The sequence below is a fragment of the Zonotrichia leucophrys genome, chromosome 15, assembly GCF_028769735.1.
Source record: "Zonotrichia leucophrys gambelii isolate GWCS_2022_RI chromosome 15, RI_Zleu_2.0, whole genome shotgun sequence".
Lineage (NCBI taxonomy): Eukaryota > Metazoa > Chordata > Aves > Passeriformes > Passerellidae > Zonotrichia > Zonotrichia leucophrys.
Window position 1 is genome coordinate 13840368 of NC_088185.1, and position 15304 is coordinate 13855671.

Below are 15304 nucleotides of genomic sequence, written 5' to 3' on the forward strand. Positions count from 1 at the left end.
AGGGGCGGGACGGGGCTGCGGGAGGGACGGGGCTGCGGGAGGGGCGGGACGGGCCTGCCGTGACTGCGGCCGCTGGTGCCGGGGCTGCTTTTCCGTCCTGGTGCCGCTATCCTCACCGTGCTCCCCTCTGCCCTCAGGGCCGCTATCCTCATTGAGCCCCCCTCTGCCCTCAGTTTCGCTATCCTCCCCGTGCCCGCTTCTTCCCTCAGTGCCGCTATCCTCACCGTGCTCCCCTCTGCCCTCAGTGCCGCTATCCTCACCGTGCCCGCCTTTTCCCCCGGTGCCACCATGCCGGGCCCACCCTGCGGGTCCCTGCTCGACTACAAGACTGCCAAGTTCTCTGTGACGCGGAACCGGCGGGTGGGGCTGTTGCACCGGCTGCTGCAGCTGAGCGCGCTCGGCTATCTGCTGGGGTAGGGCCCGTGCCCTCGGGCTGGCCGCTCCCCGCTGGGACAGGGACATCCTCCCGGCCCTCGGGCAGGCCGGGGGTCCCTCAGAGCCCCCCGCACATCCGCAGGTGGGTGCTGCTGCTGCGGAAGGGGTACCAGGAGCGCGACACAGCCCCGCGTGTCGCCGTGGTCACCAAGGTGAAGGGGGCGGCCGTCGCCGAGGCCGCGGGCCGGCGGCTCTGGGACGCTGCGGATCTCACCTGGCCCCCGCAGGTACGGCCGGGCCCCGGGGGGGACAGGGAGGTCACACATACGGTCAGTCATCTCGACAAGGAGATGCCGCGGGTACCACAGGTCTCCCAAGTCCTGGCAAGTCCATTATTGCCTGTTCTGCCCGTGGTGTCGCAGGGCGTCCCCTTGGACCCACCCTGGTGTCAGCCTCCCTTTGACAGCACCTTCTTGCTTCCCAGGGAGAAAATGTGCTTTTCCTGGTGACCCATTTCATCGCCACAGTCCAGCAAGCCCAAGGCACCTGCCCTGAGGTGAGTGAATGGACCTGCCCCAGCCCAGCCTCATGAGGGTGAGATGGAGCCGGTGGTTCTGCTGCTCAGCAGAACCCAGTGGAAGACCAGATAAAAGGGAAAATGGATTTATATTCCCACAAAACCCAATACCCCTCATACTCACTCAGTCGTAGCGCTTCCCCAGCACATCTGAACTTGCTCTGTCATACCTTCATTAGCCAAGATGTGTATGCATATGCTCTACCAGAACTGTTTCTGTTGGCCAGGACAGGGGACATGGGGCCTCTCCAGCTCTGAACTCTTTGTGTGGTGGCACTGTATGACCATTCCAGGCTTTCTGCTGCCCTTGAACAAGAGGATGCCTTGACACACAATCCATGGATACCTGTGTCATGTTTCCTTGATAGCTCCCTGCTGCAGTACTAGTGTCCATCTTAGTGTCCTATTTTTAGGGGGAACAGAGCACGAGGTCTAGATGGTTTTCCAGCTATGCCACACTTAATTGTTAATGTTCTCTGGAAGAATTCTTCCCTTTAAGGCTGGAGTCAGGCCAGCTCCTCTGCTGAGCAGATGGGAGCAAATGTCCTTTAAGCTGAACCGCTGCTGGCACTTTGTACCCGAGTCAAGCACCAATTGTCCTAAGGGTCCTTTCAGCTCCTGCTGTGGCCAAATGCTGCGGAAGAGGAGAAACACTGGGTTTGGGTTGGGGAAAATGGCACCAATGATCCATCTTTAAAATGCTGAGAAATCCTAAGGTCCCAACAGGGAGGAAGACAACTGCTGTAGGGCATTTCAGGGTTCTCCCAGGCAGCCACAGGCACCTCCAGGTGCTGGGTTTGCAGTGTGCAAGCCGAGGACATGCAGAGCTGAGGATCTCATTCTGTTCCAGAGCTGGGGTGTGTGTGGGTGCCTGTACCAGCCTACACCCCATGCTAGTCTCCAAGAGCTCCTCAGTTCCTGGCACTGGGACTGTAGATGACATTCATATTTGGAAAGCTTTGAATATTTGGCAGTGGCAGCTTTTGGCTTTGCAGGGAGTTTGACTTGCCTTAATATTCTTGATGACCAGAGTATTTGGTGCTGGCAGATGAATTTGTCTGTGGCCAGAGGCAGCATTGAACATGAGCCGAGCTGTTTCAGCAGCTGTACATGCACTTAAGTCTTTGCATCCTTTTATCTCTTTATGTTCCTTTTCAGACTACCAAGTTCCCTCCTTCCCATGCCTTCTCTTCCTCCCATTCCCTAAACACCTGGTGCAATCCCCAGATGTTCTCCTGCATCCCATAATGATTCCAGATCCCTAGCAGACCCTACCCAGCCCAAAGATACTGCTCCTCTAAGATCATGTTGGTGGGTTTTACAACTGAACGAATGGCTGTGCTGGGGCAGCCCAGGGAAGGCCTGAACAGACCCCACTGCTGAGCACATAACTGAGGGTTTCCCTTCTGCATTTGGGCCTCTGTGCCCTCAAAGCTTGGGGAGTAGGTTTTTGATGAGCTGGTGACTCCTGTTATGGCCTGGGCTAGATGGGGGAGGTGTTGATGGTGTTTCCCCATCTACGATCATCTTTCTGTGTTTGAATTAGATCTTTTACTGCTCCTGACAATCAGGTAGGTCCAGAGTAAGGGTGAAGGTCTCTTGAAAAACTCGTGTCATGCTAGGTTTAGGGTCTACTAAGCTCTTCCCCAGGGAATTCATCATGGTACTTTACAAGGTGCTTAAGGGCTCAGTCATTAGGGCCCTCCTGAATCCCTCTGTGCTGGTTCCCAGCTCCATCTGGAAGGTCTGAGGTAGCTCCTGAGGCTTCCTCTCCCACCAAGCAGCAGGACACAAGTACTCTGGAGAGGAGAGATTGCCCTTTGGACATGCCTCTCTTCTGACTGGCCAGAGGCTGCTGGATGTTTATGTCTGTCTGGGAAGCAGCAGGAGCAGCAGTGCAACAATGCAGGGGAGTGACAGCATAGCCTCAGGCAGCTGCACAGCACAGTGACAGCACCTCTCTCTGTCTCTCCCAGAGTCCCTCTGTCCTCGACGGGATGTGCAAAGAAGATGCAGATTGTCCCATGGGAAACCCTGTGGTTCATGGCAATGGTACTGTTTGATTTTCTAAAGAAACAAAATCCTAGAATGGTTTGGGTTAAAAAATAACTTAAAGCTCATCCTGTTCCACCCCCTGCCATGGGCAGGGACACCTCCCACTATCCCAGGCTGCTCCCAGCCCCAGTGTCCAGCCTGGCCTTGGGCACTGCCAGGGATCCAGGGGCAGCCACAGCTGCTCTGGACACTCTGTGCCAGGGCGTGCCCACCCTCACAGAGAACAATTTCTCCCCAGTATCCCATCTGAACCTGCCTCTGCCACTGGGACACCCTTCCCTGTGTCCTGTCTCTCCAGGCTCTTGCCCCAAGTCCTCTTCCAGCTCTCTTGGAGGTCCTTTAGGCACTGGAGGGGGCTCTGATATCTCTCCAAAGTCTTCTCCTGGTGATCAACCCCAACTCTCTCAGCCTGTCTTATATTGTCTTGTTTCTAGGGATAAAAACTGGGAAATGTTTGATGTTCAATGCCACCCATTCCACCTGTGAGATCTATGGCTGGTGTCCTGTGGAGAATAGCACCCTGCCCAGGTAATCACACATGAGGAGACAGCAGATATTGGGAGCTTTGGTTCTCTCCCTCTGTGTTACCAGGAGTCTGACCACATGTGCCCAAGGGACAACCAGGCTCTGGGAGACCTCTGACATTGACTTTCTGGTCAGTTAAACTCAGAGGGCGTCACCCAAGAGCATTTTTTGCACCTGTCCATTGTAGCCAAAATCTTGGGGTTGCAGGAGAGACTGCAGAGCTTGGGAAATAGGGCCTTGGCCACTGTGCAAGACTTGACTTTGTTGGTGGTTGTTTTCTAGGAAACCTCTTCTGGCTGAGGCAGAGAATTTCACTCTTTTTATAAAAAATACTGTCCACTTCACCAAATTTAACTTCTCCAAGTAAGTACAGTACTTCCCAGCTGGGCTGAGCATGCAGCCTGGTCCAGCCTTGGCACTGAGCCTGCGATGGGGCTGAGGAGCTGAAGCACTCATGGAACCAGTGGCACCCAGGGCAGGTGGTGCTGGGGCAGTCAGGGCAGGACAGGTGTTGAGGTCACTTCAGCTGTCCTGGGTGTGCAGCTCTAAGAGCAGTGGGATGGGGACACCTCAGAGAGAGGGACGGGTGTCCATCTGCACATGTAGAGCACTGCAGAGAGCTGGACAAGACCAGCCATTCCCAAGCTCTCATTTGGAAGTGAAACTAATAGTTTTGTCTTTTAGTCCTTGCAAAGTGGTTTCACAGAAGGTAAGTAAAGGGCTGCACTGGCCCCACAGTTCCAGGCACGCTGGCTGTGCTGCCTTACCGTGGCAGGAGATATGGCATGAACTGTCCCTGCTGTTACCCGTAGCAGAGACCAGAGCTGGGTGCTGGGAAGAAACAAAGGAGCACAAAGAGGTGGAAGGGAAGGCCATGGCACATGCTATAGAGGATAACTCCATGTGAGATTCCTCTGGGCTGGTTTGTCTCCACCCTCTTCCATCTGAGGCTTTAGGCGAGGCATTGACTGTCTCCCCATCCTGATGCAGGAGCACTGGCAGGCCCAATGCAATGGGAGGGTCCCCTTTGCAGTCCCACAGCTGGGCTCCATGACCTCCCAGACCCCTGCCTCCCCTCTCTCCTGTCTCAGGTGCAACACTTTACAAACCAGTGACCCCAGCTATTTCAAGAGCTGCACATATGATCCAGTCTTCAACCCCTCCTGCCCTGTGTTCCGTGTCCGTGACATGGTGGAGGCAGCTGGACAGAACTTTGCAGACCTCATGCTGCTGGTACTTGTTTTTTATACAACTATGGAAGGCAATTCAAAATTCCCCAAGGATGCAAGCAAGAAGCAGAGGACTGACCTGAAATGCTAAGGGAATATGTGATCTGGGAATGTCTGAACAGTTAATGACTCATCTAATCTGATTCCGTGCTTCTCCTGGAATAAAATGTGTTTTGCAGGGGGGAAGCATCAGAGTTCTTATTGAGTGGAACTGCGACCTGGACCACCCCGCTACCCAGTGCCAACCACAGTATTCCTTCAGCCTGCAGGACATGAGGTACAATTTCAGGTGAGGATGCTGGGACAGTGGCCACATAGGCCTGTGGGATCAGCACATGGCAGTTGTTTGAGATTTCAGTTCTGATGGATGCTCTGAAAGGAGCAGCAGGGACAGGCAGTGTGCCTCGGTCAGTTCACAGATGACACTGAGCTGGGTGGGAGTGTGGATCTACTGGAAGGCAGGAAGCCCTGCAGAGGGAACTGGACAGGCTGGATCCATGTGCTGAGGCCAGTGGTGTGAGGTTCAACAAGATCAAGTGTCAGATTATGCCATGGAATGTTCTAGGCTGGGGCAGAGTGGCTGGAAAGGTGCAGGCAGGAAAGGACCTGAAGATGAATGTGAACCCAGGTGTGCCCAGGTGGGCAGGAAGGTGAAGGGCACCTGATCTGTGCTGGCACTGCTGGGGCATCTGCAGTCCTGGCATATCTGGACCCCTCCTGACAAGAGAGACCTGGAGGGGCTGGAGCGTGTCCAGGGCAGGGAATGGAGCTGGGAAGGGGCTGGAGCCCCAGGAGAGGCTGAGGGAGCTGGGAAGGGGCTCAGCAAAGGAGGCTCAGGGGGGCCCTTGTGGCTCTGCACAGCTCCTGCCAGGAGGGGACAGCCGGGGGGTCGGGCTGTGCTCCCAGGCCCAACAAGGAGCCTTATTGGAGGGAACAGCCTGAAGTTCCACTAAGGGAGTGTTTAGATTGCATGTTAGAAAAAAAATCTTTTCACTGAAAAGTTTATCCAGCCCTGGTGCAGCTACCCAGGGCAGTGGTAGAGTCCCTGTCCCTGGAGGGATTTAAAACCTCTGTAGATGTGGCACTTGGGGACGTGGGTTAGTGCTGGGTTACTTGTTTGGACTTAAAGATCTTAGAGACCTTTAAGGCATTGGGAAATGGCAGCTCAGGGCAGGGCCTGTCAGTGCAGGGTTGCTGTGGCAATTCCCAGGCTTTGTAGCTCTTTTGTGTTTGCAGAGGAGCAGGGCATTTTCCGCCTGAGGGCAGGGACCTGTGACTGTCCCCACCTGGGCTGGGCACACTGAGAGCTGCGTGCTCCCAGTGACCCAAACTGGATGCTGAGGGGATGCTGATGCCCCGCTGTTGGTGCCTGTGAGTCATCACTGCACGTGTATGCCCAGTCCCCAGCCTGTAGGACACGCAGGAACCCAGAGGTCCAGCAGTCCTTTGGCATTGGCACCCCCTTCCCTCCGTGCCTTTCTGAGCCATCCCAATGTCTCCCACAGAACAGCCTCCTACTACTGGGGCTCGCAGCGGCAGCTCTACCGGAACCTGCTGAAGCTCTACGGGATCCGCTTTGACCTCTCTGTGCACGGCCAGGTACCGGGAGCTCTCCGCCCCAGGGCTGACTCCTCACACCACGGCTCCCACCCTGCCCCCGTGGTTTCTGCTGCCCTCACTTCTCCCCACCTGGGTGAACTCTTCACTTCTTCCCAGAGTTCTCTAAGCAGAGCAGGAGAAAACAGTCTCTCCTGTTTGAAGAAAAACCTTTTGGTAATGCCCTGAGGAGGGGGAGTTCCCTCTCTGAGGGTCTGACATGGGGGCCATGGAGTGCTCAGTAGGCAAGGTGAACTGGGATTCACGGTGTCCCTCTGACAGTCTTTTGGTGGGAACACCCTGACAAAGATCAACGTGAACTCTGCTGAACCTGGACAATTAATCCCTTCTTGATTAAAAGTACCCTCGGGGGGAAAAGGTGTGGTGTGATTGAGGCTGGATATGCCCCAGCCATGTGCACTGAGAGCCTGGAAACTCCCTGTGCCCTGCACTCCTCCTCAGCACTGTGGGCAGGAGGTAAAGGGGGATTCTACTTCTCTGCCCTGCTCAAGTGCAGTGCTGCACCTGCTCTGGTGTCCCCAACAAAAGGATTTGGAGCTGCTGGAGTGAGCCCAGAGGAGGCCATGGAGCTGCTCCAGGGCTGGAGCCCCTCTGCTCTGGAGCCAGGCTGGGAGAGCTGGGGGTGCTCACCTGGAGAGGAGAAGGCTCCAGGGAGAGCTCAGAGCCCCTTGCAGGGCCTGAAGGGGCTCCAGGAGAGCTGGAGAGGGACTGAGGACAAGGAATGGAGGGACAGGGCATAGGGAATGGCTTCTCAGGGATAGTTGGGATATTGGGAAGAAATCCTTCCCTGTGAGGGTGATGATGCCCTGGCACAGGTTGCCCGCAGAAGCTGTGGCTGTCCCTGGATCCCTGGAAATGTCCAAGACCAGGTAGGATGGGGCTTGGAGTACCCTGGGGTAGTGGAAGGTGTCCCTGCCCATGGCAGGGGGTGGAATGAGATGAGCTTTAAGGTCTCTTCCAACCCAAATTATTCCATGTTTCCAAGATTGTTGATGCTACTCTGTGCAGCATCACTTACAAACTCGGTGCTTAGCTTTCCAAAGAGGGAGCTGTGCTGAGAGCACTGCCCACACTGAGAGATGTCCACAGCTGGTCTTTCATGTTCAGCAGTGCCCTTTGTACCTGAAGAAGGTGAAGCACACAGTGCAGGACAGGGTGTACCACTTCTAGGCTGAGAGAGCAGGTCCAGGAGCTGTGGAGCAGGAGAGAACAGCCAGAGGAGAAATCACCAGACTGCTTTGTGAAGGGAGGGAAACATCACATCAGGGTTGTGTTTGCTGGGATGTGGTTCCATAGGTGGCAGCTGCAGCAAAGGAAAGTTCATGCTGTGCCTGCAGGAGCAGGTGGGTCACAGTAACCTCTGCTGCTTCCAGGTCATCAGGCACCTCAGTCCCTTCTTTGACTACCAAAGGGGGTTGGAGTCAGTACAACAGCATTTCCTACAAATCAGCATGGGGAAATATCCCTGGATCCTTCCAGCACCTCCTGACTTTGAGCATGCTGCCCCGCAAGCTTCTCACCCTCTGACCACTCTTCATACTTTCTCTTACCCCTGCACTGTTTCTCACCAGGCTGGGAAGTTCAGCATTATTCCTACTGCTGTGAGCTGTGGCACCAGCATCGCCTTCTTTGGTGCTGTGAGTACTCCAGATACACTCTTCTCCTTTGGTCCATGCCTTGGGAATTGCCACTTCTTAGTTGTTTCCCTGCCTGCCTGCCTGGCACAAGGCTTCCTTAGTGGTAGCCAGCACAGAGGGGAGATGGTCTGGCAGGGTGTCAGCTCAGGTCTCCCTGTGACCATCAGGAATGACACCACTGCATTGGGATGCTGAGTGCTGGCAGAATCACGTCTCATGGTGGTCAGGTTTATGTGTGGATCCTGGGACAGAGCATCACTGGGATGCTGCTGGCAGGAGAGAGCAGCTCCTCTCTGCTTCTCCTCTGACTGAAGGGATGCAGTGTCCTGTCACTATGGTGGGGCAGAAGCTTGTGGAGCCCTTCTGTGGCTCTTCCCTTCCAGCAGATAACAGGGAGGTCCCCCACCTGTGCCCCTTTCCCCCCTGACATGCTCATCCCAGTCCATATGTGACTGTGAAGGTGCTGGAACAGCCCTCCCTGCCCATCCATTGCAGCCTGGGGATCCTGTCTGGCCTCCTGTGCAGCTCCTGGGAGCCGGGTGGGTCAGAGAGGAGCCAGTGGAGCTGGCTGGAGGCAGGCCTGGCTCGCTGCCCTAGCAAATGCCCACAGCTGGCTGCAGAGCTCAGGGGGAGCCAGGATGGAAGGCCAGGCATTGCTGTGGGAAGGTTCCCATCTTCAATGTTTGTCTGTCTCCAGGCTACAATGGTCTGTGACCTGGTTCTGCTCTACCTTGATGCAAAGGCTGACCTTTATTGGAAGGAGAAGTTTGAAGAGGTAAGGAGAGGGCCACATGGGAGAGAGGAGGTTTTGAAGTGACTAATTTTGGATTTAATAGTTTTCTGCCATTTGGTTAAAACCCAGTTCCCAAGATCAGGGGAAAACCTGGTGGAGCAGCTCTTAGTTTTCAGCTTTTGGACTTGGTTGCTAGTCTGAACTGGGAGAGGGATCCAGCTGGTGCTGGGAGTCAGGGAAAGTTGCACCATGACCTCAGCTACTGTCAAACCATCCATCAGTGGGTCACCATGGAGACCTTACCTGGAAAACTGACCCAGCTCTGTGCTTTTCACCCTCTTCCAAAGGGGATCCTAGGGGACTCCGTGCAGAGAGGTGCCAGCTCCTCAGGGCACATCCTGATCTGTGGTTCATTGACAGGTTCATGTGCTAAGCATGATTACATTGTGGGAATTCACTGCCCTGGTGAATCAGGGAGTCACAGGGAGGCTCCTACAGACCAGAAGAGCTGGCAACCCTGCCTCAGGTCATTTCCAGCTTTGTCTGGCCAAGTCTTTGGAGCCTCTGAGGGCTGAGATCCCCCATCTCCTGGTGAACTGTCCCAAAGCTGCTCCATCCAATGAGGGGGGAAACTTTCCTAATGCCTGATCTCGAATCCAGAGTGGGGTGGGCAGTGAATCTGGTTGCATGGAACCAAGCAGAGTAGCCAAGGGCCACCTGGGCTGCCTCCATGCCTGTTGTATACTGATGTCCCTGTTCATTTTGCAGGCAAGACCCCCTAAAGGTAAGCCTAAGGCCACAGCTTAGGGACATTGGGAACGCTCCACCACAAACGCCCTTCCCTGCAGAGCCACCTGCAGGGGGATACAATGGGGACACGGCTGCAGCCCTGGTGGAGGAGGGCCGTGCTGGCCCAGGTGGGCACTGCTGGGGTTGGGGTCTGCCTTCCCTGCAGAAGCACTGGCAGCAGCAGCAGCAGCAGTTGTTGGCTCCTGGGGCACCAAGCTATGCCGGGGCAGCTCCCAGCACTGACAGCCGGTGCTGGAGCAGAGCTGCCCACAGAGCTCCCCCAGAGGGGACTGGGGAGCAGCTGCTTAAAGCATTTTGCATTTCTCCATGTTCCAGTGATCATGGGCCTTGATTTCCCTTGAAAAACAGGGATGCAATGGAATAAAGCTGTTCTTGAAGTGGGAAGAAGTTTTGCTCTGTCTCTAGCCCTGGAGGGACTGTAAAGTTGTGGAGTGCTGCTCCTGCACCTTGTGGCACCCTTCCAGCTGGGACAGCTTCGTGTAGGCCACTGGGATCCTCAGAAGCTCTCTGGGAAGCTCAGGGAGGGTTTAGGAGGCACGTTTTAAGTTCCAGCCCTGGGCTGGTACTTCCTAAGGGTGTGCAGTGGCTCCTGCACCCTGATTGCTGCCTCCTGTCAGGGCTGATGCTCAGCAAGGACAGGCACAGCCCTGGGGTGAGCCGGAACATTTCAGAGGTGCTGACCCCTCCCTCCACTTTTCCCAGGCTGCATTAGCTGGTGCAAGGCAGGGATCAGCTGGGCTGTGCCTGGGTGCTGCTCTGGGGCCTCCACAAAGCTCACAAGCAGCATCTGTGGGTTTGAGCACTGTTTAATGCTCCTTACCAGGACCAGCTGTGTGGGGTGGAGGGGTCATGCAGCATCAGCCCATCCCGGCTGCCTGTCCCCCTGTGCCCCCAGGCTCCAGCCGGCCCCTGCCACCCTCCTGGAACTGCCGCAGGTAGAACTGTGCCGCCAGCTGCTTGGTCATAGTCCTCAGCACCAGGAAGGCAGCCACGATCTCGAGGAGGAGGAAGGCCAGGAACAAGCTGTGCAGGGGCACCTCCAGCGGTAGGTGGATGACCTGCCTGTCTGACAGCAGGAAGAGCAGCAGGGGCAGCTGGATCAGGAAGGAGAGGAGCAGGAACCCAGCCAGCTCAGGCACCTGCAGGATCAGAACCTGCTGAGATAGGGCAAGGAGGCAGTGGTGGCCTGGGGGGACCCTCTCTGCCCCTGGAGGCTCCTGCCTTAGCCTCTGCTGCCCTTGGAACACGGGCACCAGGGATGTCCCTGCTCCATTGAGCTGTGGTCACATGCTGTCAAACCCCCCCCCGTGGAGGGACACAGCAGGAGGGCAAATGGGTCCCCTTCATCCCTCTCTCCAAGTCATGCCTTTACCCACGATTCTCTTCTAGCACAGCTCCAGGTAGACCTCCAGAGAAAGGACATTGACGGGCACATGGCTCCTAAGCGAAGGGATATCCAGTGCTTACCTTCTCCTGGAGGTTCCCCAGGTAGCCCAGGTAGAGGCGGGAGCCCTCAGCCAGCGAGAGGATGAGGAAGGCTGTGACCAGCAGGAACTGATAGTGCCACGGCAGCAGGTGGTACTGTTATGGGGGCACAGCCTTGTCCAAGTCCAGCTGTCCATGCTCAGCTTCCCGCTCCCTGTGCCCTCCTCCCCATACCCAGCTCTCCATGCTCTGCCAGCTCTCACCATGCTAGTGCCCAGCTCCGCCTACTCTTCCCCCCCATTTTGACCATTCCTGCCTGGAAAGTTCATGATTTCTATCTCTAGCAGAGATGAGCAATCTTTTCTCCTGGGGGTCAGGGCATTTTGGGGATCCATTAATTCTGAAGAGTCTCCTCTGTCTGCTGCCCCCTTTGTCCCCCACCCATGCCTAGGGAGACATGGCAGGAGCAGCTCCCCCCATCCCTGCGTGCCCCATGGGATGGTACCTTCAGGTGCAGCATAATCCCCTCAGCCAGGCACCAGACTGGGAAGTAGTAAACGTTGAAGTAGAGCATTACCTGGAGGGGCAGGCTGGACAGCACCTTGTGAGCTAGGCAGGACATGCAAGGATGGGCAGGCTGCTCACCAGCCCCAGGGTCCCCCTGCCCAGAGGGACCCCCCTCACAGCTTGAGGGGAGCGACAGACCCTGGGTCCCACAAGCAGCTGATTGCAGCAAATGTTCTTATTTTTGCTCCCCTCCCCCATGGGTGGGTTCAGGGACCCTTTGGGTGCTGCTGCCTCAGAGGCACTCAGGGGCTTTGTTGATGTGCAGAGCAGGGCCATGGGGATGGACAGACAGCCCCTGTTCCCAAGCCCCCCTCCACAGAGCCCCGTGCCCATACCTGGCTGGGAGCTGGGGGCAGTGCCGCTGTCCCACGTCTTGTTGTTGATGAAGAGGGAGCCACTGAAGGCCACCAGGCCCCGGCGCAGGCTCGGGGGCAGTGGGGTGGGCACAGCCATGGGCAGCAGCCGAGCCCTGCTCAGCCCAGCCCGACTCAGCCCGGATTAGCCAGGAGGGAATCAGTGAGGTGACGGGCCAGGCTAATGCGCAGGGCCACGCTGCCATTGGCTCCCTGGGGACAGGGCTGCTGATCTGGAAGGGGGACCTGGGAAAGAATTCCCACCTTGGAACACCAAGCCCATGCAGGAATCACAAGGTGGAGTTGCCTGGAAATCACAAGTCACAGAGCATCTCCCCTCAACAGCATCTCCAGGGGGTGACAGCAGCTTGTACCTGTCACTGTGACTTGTAGCAACTGCACCCTCTCCCAGCCAGGCTCTATCAACACAAATATTGCTCAAAGACCCCTGACAGATGAGGGTGCCTCATGAGAGGATGGTACTATTCACCTGAAATGCTTCCTCAAGGCCTCCAGGTTCATGGAGCATTTACCAATCACTGTGAGTTCCTCAAGCCCCATCCAGGCTCAGGGGTGCTGGAGGGCAGTGTGGGATGACGTATTACGGAGTGGCTGAGCCAGAGGTGAATGAGAGGAAAATGTTCTTCAGGAACTTTAAGTTTAACATCACCAAATTATAAAGGTGGGAAAACCCCTTTAAGATCATCAGCTCAAATTATTATCCCAGCACTGCCAGGGTCACCACTAAACCATGTCCCCAGGTGCTACATCTACACATTTTTTGAACACTTCCAGGGATGAGGACTCCACTGCTGCCCTGGGAAGCCTGTATAAGACTGGACAAACCTTTTCATGAAAAAATATTCCCCAATATCCAACTTGAGCCTGCCCTGGCCCAGCCTGAGGCCGTTCCCTCTGCTCCTGTCCCTGTTCCCTGGAGCACAGCCCGACCCCCCCAGCTGTCCCCTCCTGTCAGGGGCTGTGCAGAGCCACAGGGGCCCCCTGAGCCTCCTTTGCTCCAGGCCGAGCCCCTTCCCTGCTCCCTCAGCCTCTCCTGGGGCTCCAGACTGTTGCCCCAGCACTGTTGCCTTCTCTGGACACACTCTGTAAGTGTCAGTTAGTTCTACCCAACAGATCTGGTCTCACCTCATGATATTCAGCCTCCAACTCACCCCATAAGGTGTATCAGAGAAGCTGCCTCAAATAGTGGGAGCAAGTGCTATAAATGAGGTCCTTAAAGGGCCAGGAATTGTCAAGGAACACAAGAAACCAAAAAAAGAGAGGATTCTTTTCCTGGATAAAGCTAAAGTGAAATTGCAGAGCTCACTGCCATATGCTGCCAAAACCAAACCATCTGGGGCTGAAAGCATGGTTAAACCAGCATCTGACTAGCTGAAGTTGTAGGATCACAGAATGGTTTGGCTTGGAAGAGACCTCAAAGCCCATCTCATCCCACCCCTGCCATGGCAGGGACACCTCCCACTGTCCCAGGCTGCTCCCAGCCCCAGTGTCCAGCCTGGCCTTGGGCACTGCCAGGGATCCAGGGGCAGCCCCAGCTGCTCTGGGCACCCTGTGCCAGGGTCTGCCCACCCTCACAAGGAAGAATTTCTTCACTATATCCCATCTTCTTCCCAACATTCCAACCTACTCTTGTCCTGTCCCTCCATCCCTTGTCCCCAGTCCCTCTCCAGCTCTCCTGGAGCCCCTTCAGGCCCTGCAAGGGGCTCTGAGCTCTCCCTGGAGCCCTCTCCTCTCCAGGTGAGCACCCCCAGCTCTCCTGGCTGGGCTCCAGCCTTCAGAGGATCTCTGTGGCCTCCTCTGAAGTTGTTCCAGCAGCTCCAGGTCCTTCCTGTGCTGGGACCCTAGAGCTGGATGCAGTTCTCCAGATGGGGTCTCACCTGCATGGGGCAGAGGCAAAGCCCTAGCTGTCCCCCAAGTCCTGCCAGCACACAAGTGAGACATGGGCAGGGTGACAGGCACAGCCCCAGAATCTGAGGAGCAGAAGCTGGTGGAGAGCTCAGCATCTGGGGGCATCGGGTCTGCATGGGCAGGCAAGGTGAGCAACCGAGATTATACCTGGGCAGTCTGGTGGAGGTAATGACACGGGGCATGTGCCCCAGCTGGCCTCTCATTCCTCATGGGAACAGGCAGTTTATTAAGAAGAGATGGAAATTTTCTGTCCTGGCATTAGAGATTGCAAGACAGGCCTGGAAAGGTGGCAGAGAACACAACCCAGGCTTGCCCAGCTCCAGGACAGACTCACCACCAGGAAGCATTTGCCAAGGCACTGGATAAGGAGTCCCAGGTTCAACACCACCCCACACCTGTGCAGAGGAGCAATCCCCATCTGAGCCAGCCCTGCCCATGACCTGACACACGTCCCAAGGAAAGCTGCAGTGGTGACTGGCATTTCTTGAGTCATGGGTGATATTACCAGCCCTGGCTGAAACAACTTCTCCGTAAAAAGCAGGGAATGGGACTTGTTACCCCCACTGCAGCTGTGGGCTGGAACAGAAGGTCCTTCCTCAGCCCCTGAAGGGCCTTCAGCCCTGTGAACATGGCGGTGATGCCCATTTTATGCAGCTCATGCCCAATACTGGATGAAGCCCCATCAGAGGCAAAGGAGGTCAAAAAGCATCTTCCTGAAAAACATCCATGCTGCCTGAAAAAGCATCTTCCTGAAGTGCTCTGCCACTGTGTCCCCAGCGTAGCAAAGTCGTGCTGGGGGAGCTGCCAGTCTCACCCAGCATGGAGAATATGACAGAGAACTTGGGGAAAACACACAGCTGAAGGGAATGCCACCCTGTGGTGCCCCAGAGTCTCCTGGCACTCACGCTGGATCCCCTGGGGAGCTACCAAAGCTGAGTCCAACTATCCCACCAGCAGGACACAGGATACAGAGCCAGATCTTTGTGGGTAGTGGGGCAGAGCTGAGGCAGCACCTGGGCAGCTGCCTCCATCTGGGCAGTGCCCCCACCCTAGGCCACTCTGGAACAGCCCTGCCTGGGGCACCAAGATCTGAGCAGCTCCAGCCACCCCTGCCCTTGGAGGAGGACCTGTGGACAGGAATACTGACATTTGTCTTTCGGAGCCTGAGACGAGACTTGCAAGTTCCCATCGCTTTGTGGATCCAGCAGACACACAGTGGTCCCTGTTCATCACAGGATGTGTGCTGGAGTGTGCACATCCTGCTACCACCCTTCCTGGTCATTCCATCTGGGAAAAGCTCTGCAGTGAAACCAGGAGAGACCAACCAGAGATGTGATAGATACTGGGGCATTTCTACCCAGCCAAGATCTGAAATACTGGAAATACAGGTGAGCTGGACACAGGTGGGAAGTCTCCCGAGAAGAGATTGTTGAACCTGGCCAACATGCAGAGGTGACCCAAGGTCTTGGAAA

At 56.0% G+C, this 15304-nt stretch overlaps 2 protein-coding genes across 5 annotated transcripts; one reads left to right on the forward strand and one right to left on the reverse strand.

The window, feature by feature from the left end:
* P2RX6 (purinergic receptor P2X 6) lies at positions 1 to 9945 on the forward strand. 4 transcript variants are annotated; one of them, XM_064726834.1, is made up of 12 exons: positions 2 to 413; positions 518 to 662; positions 860 to 931; positions 2929 to 3004; positions 3442 to 3535; positions 3815 to 3895; positions 4624 to 4765; positions 4941 to 5050; positions 6267 to 6360; positions 7950 to 8015; positions 8713 to 8790; positions 9517 to 9945. In XM_064726834.1, the coding sequence occupies exons 1-12, from the start codon at positions 289 to 291 to the stop codon at positions 9553 to 9555; spliced, it is 1122 nt and encodes a 373-aa protein (XP_064582904.1). In that variant the 5' UTR covers positions 2 to 288; the 3' UTR covers positions 9556 to 9945. The 4 variants fall into 4 exon arrangements, with proteins under 4 accessions (XP_064582905.1, XP_064582903.1, XP_064582904.1 ...); XM_064726836.1 differs by lacking the exons at positions 8713 to 8790; positions 9517 to 9945 and having other exon boundaries at positions 79 to 413; positions 7950 to 8622; XM_064726835.1 differs by lacking the exons at positions 3815 to 3895; positions 8713 to 8790; positions 9517 to 9945 and having other exon boundaries at positions 1 to 413; positions 7950 to 8622.
* A 470-nt stretch (positions 9946 to 10415) lies between these two features.
* On the reverse strand, positions 10416 to 12003 carry LOC135454780 (transmembrane protein 17B-like). Its single transcript, XM_064727240.1, has 4 exons — positions 11886 to 12003; positions 11489 to 11592; positions 11026 to 11139; positions 10416 to 10712 (listed from the first exon to the last, which is right to left on the reverse strand). Exons 1-4 carry the CDS (start codon positions 12001 to 12003, stop codon positions 10416 to 10418), a joined length of 633 nt encoding a protein of 210 aa, XP_064583310.1.
* Positions 12004 to 15304: the final 3301 nt, after the last annotated feature.

Bases quoted from the DNA above. Each gene is read 5' to 3' on its own strand.
- P2RX6 (XM_064726836.1), top strand. From the start codon at position 289: ATGCCGGGCCCACCCTGCGGGTCCCTGCTCGACTACAAGACTGCCAAG. The intron at 3,896-4,623 runs GTAAGTACAGTA...CTCCTGTCTCAG, and splicing joins ACCAAATTTAACTTCTCCAA to GTGCAACACTTTACAAACCA. The intron at 6,361-7,949 runs GTACCGGGAGCT...GTTTCTCACCAG, and splicing joins ACCTCTCTGTGCACGGCCAG to GCTGGGAAGTTCAGCATTAT.
- LOC135454780 (XM_064727240.1), bottom strand. From the start codon at position 12,003: ATGGCTGTGCCCACCCCACTGCCCCCGAGCCTGCGCCGGGGCCTGGTG. The intron at 11,140-11,488 runs GTACCATCCCAT...CCCCCATAACAG, and splicing joins GGATTATGCTGCACCTGAAG to TACCACCTGCTGCCGTGGCA. The intron at 10,713-11,025 runs GTAAGCACTGGA...CTATCTCAGCAG, and splicing joins TGGGGAACCTCCAGGAGAAG to GTTCTGATCCTGCAGGTGCC.